This window comes from Camelus ferus, chromosome X (assembly GCF_009834535.1).
Source record: "Camelus ferus isolate YT-003-E chromosome X, BCGSAC_Cfer_1.0, whole genome shotgun sequence".
Lineage (NCBI taxonomy): Eukaryota > Metazoa > Chordata > Mammalia > Artiodactyla > Camelidae > Camelus > Camelus ferus.
The window spans coordinates 35,699,349-35,707,681 of record NC_045732.1 but is presented as its reverse complement, the minus strand read 5'-3'; the positions used below and the strand labels follow the sequence as shown (position 1 = coordinate 35,707,681).

General features: G+C 51.6%; 1 protein-coding gene across 1 annotated transcript in view; it reads left to right on the top strand.

The window, feature by feature from the left end:
• DIPK2B (divergent protein kinase domain 2B) overlaps window positions 1-5,360 on the top strand; it is a 12,932-nt gene extending 7,572 nt beyond the window's left edge. Inside the window, exons 3-4 of the mRNA XM_032474652.1 lie at window positions 1,622-2,022; window positions 3,167-5,360. Of these exons, the coding sequence (XP_032330543.1) occupies window positions 1,622-2,022; window positions 3,167-3,507 (742 nt within the window). The 3' untranslated portion in view covers window positions 3,508-5,360. The remainder of the gene's footprint in view (window positions 1-1,621; window positions 2,023-3,166) is intronic.
• The last annotated feature ends 2,973 nt before the right edge of the window (window positions 5,361-8,333 follow it).

The following is an 8,333-nucleotide window of genomic DNA, read 5'->3' as shown; positions in this document are numbered from 1 at the left end:
CATGATCTCATTTAATGCTTACAACAACTCGACAACCTCAGAGGAATATTATTATTGTCCCCTTTTCCAGATGAGGTAAGTGGCGCTCAGAGATGTGAAGTGACTTGGCCACAGTCCCTTAACCAGTTATCAGCGATGGAACCTAAACCCAGAGCTGTCTGACTTCAAGGTCCACATGCTCTTTCTGCTAAGACTTGCCCAGTAATGCGGGCATTTTAAATCCTAGAAAAGGAATCGCTGGTTATCCTGCACCCTCAGAGGTCTTCTTCTCCCACTGTCCTAGCCTTGGTGGCCAAGGCAGGTGACCTGGCTACTTCTAGCCCTGGCTCCTGAGAGGCTTGGGTTGGGACCCTCCATCCACCCTAAACTCTGCCCAAAAAGGGCATGGCGTGCATCTGCCACCAGCCCAGGGAGGACTCGTGGCTGCATTTAGACGTCACCAGGGGGCCCGGGGGCCTCCCTGCACGGCACACAGTGGGAGCAGTCCCAGTGGGCGGGGGAAGCAAGAAAGCTTCTTCCCAACATGGCAAGTGGGCTAAAACAGCACAAAGCCAGAGAACAATTATCAGAAAGGGAGATGACTTCGTTTTTTTAAGAAGGAAAATAAGAAAAAAAAAGTGCCAAGTATTTATAATTTCTGTCATTTCTCCCATAGTTTAAAGAAGTGCCATTCTCGGTACAGCTGCCTCGCTATTTGACTATTTTAGTCAAAAAACAAACAAACAAACAAAAAAAAAACCACCAGCCAGGACTCCCTCTTCTCTTTTTCGTCTCACAAATCCACACTTTTGGAGCTCTTACAAGGAGACAGGAGACTGGCTGGGGCTGTGTGCTTCCCTAGACCCGTGTTAGGCTGTTGGAACATTCCAGTCCGTGGGGGAGCACCTGTGAGTATGTAGTTAGCCCGGCCAGGCAGATCCATCCCGGGCCAGTGCAGTGGTCCCCGAAACTTCAGTCCCCCAAGGGCCACCATCATGATTTTTGCCTTCTCCCAGAACCTAATGCCTGCACTCTTATTTTTGAAAATCTTTTTCTTTAAATCAGCACCGAGTGGGGAGGGTATAGCTCAGTGGTAGAGCATGTGCTTAGCATGCACAAGGTCCTGGGTTCTGTCCCCAGTACCTCCATTAAAAAGTAAATAAGTAAATAAACCTCATTACCTCTCCCGCCCTACAAAAAAGAGAAAATCATATAGTTATATAAATCAATCAATCAATCAGCCTGAAGTTGACCTTCTTTTTTTTTTTGCCCCCATAACCTCTTCCTAAGCAGTGATATTTGCAAAATCTGAAATGCCGGTCTTATCTTTTTCAACCTATGCAACTCTTAAAATAAACACATTCCCCGAATCCTGAATACTTTCCAAAGTCACGGCAAATGCAACATCGGCATTCTCTTACCTGGCTTGGGGCAACTCTGTTGAAATGTGACCCGCTATATGGAAAGAAGAGCTTCCTTTTCCGAATCCCTCCATCAGCAATGGGATGAACAAGTTGTGGTTGGCTGGCGGGGCAGGAGAGGACGCGGGGAGCAGAGTGCTGCTGCATTCCAAGAGGTTTGAACAAGGCTAAAGGATGCTTTGCTGATGTGTCTTGAGACGGAGGGTACCTGTGTAAGGCTGATCTTTCTGTCCGCTCGTGGTGAGAGGCAGAGAGAGAGAGAGGGTGGGGAGGGGGCTGTCTTCAGTTTTTTTCTCTCTGATCTTCTACTGCCTCCTCCTCTCGGCTTGGCAGATCTTCCCAGGCGCTGAGGGATGGCCGCTGCCCAAGTACGTGGGCTCCTGTGGCCGGTTACTGGTCAGCACCAGCACCAGTCCGCTGCAGGAATTCTATGGTGCGCCCCCAGACCAGGCGGCCGACCTGGCTTACCAGCTCCTGGGTGTCCTGGAGTCTCTGAGGAGCAACGATTTGAACTACTTCTTCTACTTCACCCGCGTTGATGCGGCCATGTTTGGTATCTTCAACAACGGACATCTGTTCATCCGGGATGCCAGTGCACTGGGCGTCATCGACAGGCAGGAAGGTACCCAGCATGGATTCTGGATAAGCAGCTGCCAGAAGGGAACAGGAGCCGGGGAGGGGTGACAAGGGGGTGGCCCCACTGGGCCTCGCCAGTCTCCACGTGTCACAGTGAGAGCAGCTCAAGTTTAAGGAGGAGGGGGGTCCCTCTCCCTCTTTTGAGTCTCTGCTCCAGCTCCAAAGGGGAACCGGACTTGATCTTGTCCATAGGGTAGGGGGAGATGTGCATCATGGTGGCCCCAACTGCACCCTCCAAGGGCACTGCTGTTGTCCAGTTGGGTCTGGGTGGCGTGGGGTCCTGCCCTGACCTCCTCACACATGTACATCCCCAGATCCGTCTCCCCCTTCCCAGCCTTTCTCATCAGATGCTTTTAGACTTTATCTGAACTATCTGGCTGTTTCCCTGGTATATTTCACAACCCATTTTGACATCTTTGCTTTTTATAAAGGTTTCAAATTGAAAAGCATGGCACCGAATGAAGTGTATGAATGAATCGTGTTGCTCGTGATGTGCACAGATGCATCCAGGGTCCTAGAACCCTTCAAACATCCCAGTCTCTAATGGTGACCAGATTTTTCTTAGCCTGAGAATGGGACAGAGGATTTTCACCTCCAATTTCTGATTTTGCTTACATGAGAAGGCCTCCAAAGATAGACCAATTAAACCACACTTACTCATGATCTGATTTGCCTTTACTAAGAAGGCTCAAATTAGAAGGAATGAGGTTGATTCCAGAATATCTGGGATATGTGAACCATTGAATATCAGTTGAATGCATATTCTGGATTCCCTGTTCTTTCTCTGGACTTTGTATTTAACAAGGGCAAATGCAACTGGTCCTAGGAATTTCCTGAGTTCCCTAATTCAGTAATAATCACACTATGCGTGTGAGCCCTACAATTAGAAGCCCAATTTCTGGGAGGGATAAGTGTGTTTTCCATGCCAGGCCTCATCTTATTGTAGCAGTGAGAGCTCCCCAAAGGCTCTCAACAGGGGGCCATTGTGTTCCTGAGCCCTGCATCTCCTGCTGACAGGAGATGCTAAGAGACTAAACCACTTTGCCCAGTAATTCTCATTAGCAGCACCCCACCCCCCTCCCAAGGAGAACAGGTGGTAGGGTGTGTAAGAGCATCCATCTCTCTTCTAGGCAGCCAAGCAGCCACCAGGGCAGAAGAGAATAAAGACATCTTCAGCTGCCTGGTCTCCGGCTGCCAGGTGGAGCTGCCCTCCTGCGACACCGTCCCTGAGAAGCAGAGCCTGGTGCTGGTGTGCGAGCAGGTGCTGCCTCGGCTTCTCCAGGCCAAGTTCCCGTCCCCGGTGCAGGAGGAGATCGACGCTGCGCTCGCTCGGTGTGGGGAGGGCGCCCGCCCTGACTCGGAGGTCCTCGGGGCTGCCAGGCAGCTGAAGGACATCCTGAGGCCCCTGAGAACCTGTGACCCCAGGTTCGCCTACCGCTACCCAGACTGCAAGTATGATGACAAGTTCTGAGGGGCTGGAGCCCTGCTGGCTTCTGGGGACCACGTCCTTGGCCTTCCATCACCCGGTCGACTGGCTGGACTGCAAGGATGAAAGCCGCAGCAGCCGCTTAGACATTGGCAGACATGCACATCCGTTTCCCAGGGGCGGAAGAAAAGGCCAATGACTGGGGAGGGCGCCTGCATGACATGGGGTGGCGTGATCACCCCCACAGGCCAGGACATCATGGAAGAACACAGGGGTGGGCATCAGAAGGCCCCGGGGGTGCATCCTCACTCGGCCTCTTTGAGCCCCAGTTTTCTCTCTTCTCCACCAGACTCTGGAGTTAGTGAAAGAAGACAGAGGTATGAAGGGCCAGGGACATGTGCTCCCTCCCCCCAGCCCATGTGGTTGCAAAGAATGTTCCAGAAGCATGCACATGCAGGGCAAAGGAGACAGAGCCATAAAGGTCAAAAGGCTGGCATGGAGGGAGGACAATGGGAAGGTGAGGCCCCAGGCCAGCAGCACCTCAGACCCGGACAAGAGGAGCCCCCTCCCTGTTCCCTGTGCCCCCGGGCTCAGCCCTCCTGTCACGCTCCCCACACTGCCACGGGGTGAGGAGACTGCAGGCCAAGGGGACGTGTGGACAGGACCACACCCTGGGTGCCCGGGACCCTAGAGAGGCACTTCGTGATGTGAGAAGGAGCCAGGGGTGAGAAGAAGAGAAGAGGGGTGGGCTGGGTGGGCTGGGGGTCCCATGTGTCTGTCCAGGTCCTCTGAGAACCAGCTGTCAAGCCGGGACTGATGGCATTAAGGAAGATGCCTGTTTGGAAGGGAAGGAGGAGGGAGCCGGAGCCAGCTGGGCCAGCCATCAAGCCACGCTGCAGGCAATCGAAGGAAGGCTCGGCAAGGCTGTCAGGGGGTCCTCGGGGCAAAGCCAGCCATCAGAGTGGCCACCCAGGAAGGGATGGCCCTTCTATCCCTGCTGCAGGGAACTGCATGGCCTCAGCCCAACCGCAAGGACAGATTTCAAACCTCAGCGCAGGACACTCAGCCAGTTCTGCTCCCCAGAGTCTGAGGTCTGTGAGTAGGACATTGTGATCATAGCCACAGCCGGGGACCAGGGCCAGCTCTCTCCACACCACAGCCTCCAGTGTAGGACACTACAAGTCTGAGAATATTCGTTCAAACTTGGCCTTACAGGTCGTTCTAAAAATGTGTTTTCCAGGTCAGCCAACAAAACATCTTTTATGCAATACGTGGTGTGTGTGTCCTCCACGTATACCCTTGCCCAGGCCCCTCAAACACTAGTGGGGGTTCCTGGGACCTTTGCCCGGCCTCTCTGTCCGTCCTCTACCTGCTGGGACCTCTCAGTTGGCCTCCTTTTTTCTACCTCTGAATCATCAATTTTAAGGTCCGGATGCCTGGCTTCATAGGCCTCACACTGCAGACGGGGAAACTGAGGCCCATGGAGAAAGAGTGACTTGCTGAGATAGTTTCAGAACTCCTGCTGCCAGTCCAGGCTCCTCTTGCCTCCACCTTCAGCCTTTGTCCTGTCCAATCCTGGTCCCTTCGGTCACATTTAAAAACGAGCAAAGAAAAGTCTAATTTTGTGGTGCGCTACGTTGCCTTTGGGGCTTCCCTTCAGATTGCTCCAGGCCAACTACTTCCAGGGCAACCGTGAAAGTGAGGATGACAGGCCAAGATTCCGGAAGGGCAGGCTTGGGCTGTCTCAGTGTCTCTGAGACAGTTGCCTACTGGTGTGGTCTGGAGACAAGGACTGATCACCCTTTCCAACACCTTGCTTTTAGTCCAGTGAAACTGATCTTAGACTTCTGGCCTTCAGAACTCTGGGAAAATAAATTCCTCTTGTTTGAAGCCTCTCAGTTTGGAGTAATTTGTTGTAGCAGCCACAGGAAACAAACGCGTACCCCGAACTCCATCTTAGTGTCTGCTTCCAGAGAACCCCACTTGCAATGCTCCCCCACTTCAGTCTAATGTGACGGATTCCAGTGCCAGACCTGCCAGCAGGGAGTGTGTTATGCAGCTAAACCCGGGGTGAGGCTTGGATGGTTCTATTCCTCCACTTATTAAGTCTCGGGCATCATTTAAGATCCTGAGTCCTGCCTTAACCCAAAACGTTTCCTGACAGCCCGGCCCCCAGCGAGCCCTTTCTGAATCCCACGTCTGTACTCCTGAGCCCCAGGTCTATGCCCATTTGAGGCTAATCCCAAGGGTATTCTAGAGACCTCTGGGCAGTGCCTTCCTATCCAGCTCTTTCTGTTCCCCGCAGCAACCAGCACAGGGCTGGGCACAGAGCAGGTGCTTGGAAAACGTTCTTGCTGAGAGTAATGACTGTGTTCTTCAGTCCTTTTTGTTTGGTGTTTTTCATGCACCACATGCTCTAGACTGAACACTTGTGTCCCCCCCAAATGCATAAGTTGAAATCCTCATCCCCAATGTGATGGTATTTGGAGGTGGGGACTTTGGGAGGTAACTAGGTCATGACGATGGAGCCCTCGTGAATAGAGTTAGTGCCCTTATAAAAGAAATTCCAGAGAACTCCCTCACTCCTGCCACCATGTGAGGACACAGCAAGAAGGCCCTGGCTAGGGACCAAGAAATTTGCTCTCAGCAAACACTAGATCTGCCAGTGCTGTGATCTCGGACTTCCCAGCCACCAGAACTATGAGAAATAAATGTTTGTTGCTTCTAAGCTACCCCGTCAACGGTATTCTTACAGCAGCCCGAATGGACAAAGACACCATGCTGGCCATGTACAGGACACAGCCACGTCCTGGAGACCAGCTCTTTCCCCTCAGTAGCCAGGAGACAAGTAAATTGACACCCAAGAGACTTCAGCCAGAACACAATCCTTGTAGGATATTCTCAGTCCCCTGGACTCTGATTGGAAGGGTTATTTTTCTGAGTTTTGCCAGCCACTGTCTTTTCGCCTACAGGACTGGCTACATGATTTGCAGGGCCCAGTGCAAAATGAAACAGTGGGGGCCTCCTGGCATCAAGACTTGCCAGATGGGGCCCAGCAGAGCATTAAACTAAGGGCAGGCGACTGTCTAGGTTACATGCCCAAGAAGCCAGCCCTCGGTGCCCAAGAATCCTGATTCACCTCTGTGGAGACGGTTCTTGGGGTTTACCGGGAACTCACTTGACTTTCATAACCAAGGGGAGTAGCCGTGGGGCCAGAGATGATACATAAAATATTTAATAACTGCCATCTGACATAGGAGGACACACTCCAATGCCTGCAGTGAGCCCTGAGGTCGAGTCCTGCTTTTCAAATGGGGAACCTGGTGCAAGCAATTTGCTGAAATCAACAATTTTTAGGTCTCCTGCTTTCCCAGCCCTCCCCGTAGCATCTGATTTCTGCCTACCAGTGACTGCAGGAGCCTGAACGCTTCTTCTATAGAGTTAAAATAAATCCTTTGTTGGATTTGTGTTCATTTTGGAAAGATCTAGAAGCCTGGAATCAGACAGGCCTGGTTTCAAATCATGACTCGGCTGGTTACTGTGTAACCTTGGGCAAGTTGCTTAACCTCTCTGAGTCTCCCTTTCCTCCATCCATAAAGTGATGAGAAAAAGATTTACCCTGGCAGGGTTATTGGCCTGTTTAAACAATACATTGTCTTTTAAGAGCTTGGCACATCTGGGCATTCTATATTTGAAAATGAATGTAAGGAAAGAGCAGAGGGTTTCCTGGCAGGAAGGTCTCCTGACACAGCCAAGGAGATTGCTGCAGCCTCTCGGGAGGGACCCTGATCCCCGCCCCTAGGCTCTGCTCCAGCCCAGAGGAACCACCAGACTGCCAGACGGTCTGACTGGGGCCATTTTTCTTCCCGCTCGCCATCCAGACTCTGGGTTGATTGTGAATGACAGCTGGGCAGCCAGTACACTTGCCTCTCCAGCCTGGCCCTCCACCAGGCTTTGAAGGGGATCCTTCTCAAGCAGGTAATGTTGGGAGCCCTGGGAAGTCCACCCGTGCTCAGCATCCAACAGATCCAAGTATCCAGCTTGGCCAGTGGAAAGCTCCTGGCTCACTGCCTGTGCATGCGATGTGGCTTTTCTGCCCACGTCAGGCCTGTTGCCTGCATATAATGGCACAGCTGAGCCCACGTGCACACACATCTCCTCTGCTCTGCCCACAGCTCTTTGTGTCATTATTGAAAAATGATTGCGGCCGCAGGTGTGGAAGAGTCAACACCCAGGCGAGGGGCCCCGAATTTGCAGATATAATGACCCTTCAAGAAGGCAACTTGGAGGAATAGGCTGGCAAAGAAGGACTAAGTGGCCCGCCCACTGGCACGTTTCAGGTCCTGTGCCAAGTCATCTTACCAAAGTCAGTGCTTCACAGTTATTGATTGCAGCGTTGTCGGTCATTGCCGATGCTGGAAACAACCTAAATGCCCGTACACCGGAGAGTGGTCGAATAAGCTGCAGTACATCCACACTGTGGAGCGCTGTGCAGCTCTACAAATGAATAAGGAAGATCTCTAGGAACTGGTACGGAATGATTTGCAAGATATACTGTGAAGTGAGGGCAAAAAAGCAAAGCACACAAGGGTATTTATAGGATGCTACCTTTCATGGAAGAAAGGAGATATAAGAGAATATTTATGGATCTGCTCACCTATGATGCAAAATATAGACATATAGACATAAAGTCATACAGACATAAAGAATAAACCAGAAGCTAATGAGATTGGTTACCTACAGGGGATGGGTGTCAGTGGGGTGGAAAAAGGGAGGAATGGGAGTGGAGTAGTAGGGATGAGGAGGGGGTAAAACTTTTCTGAGTATATTTTTTGGTATAACTCTGGCTCTTAGAACCGTGGGAATTTCCC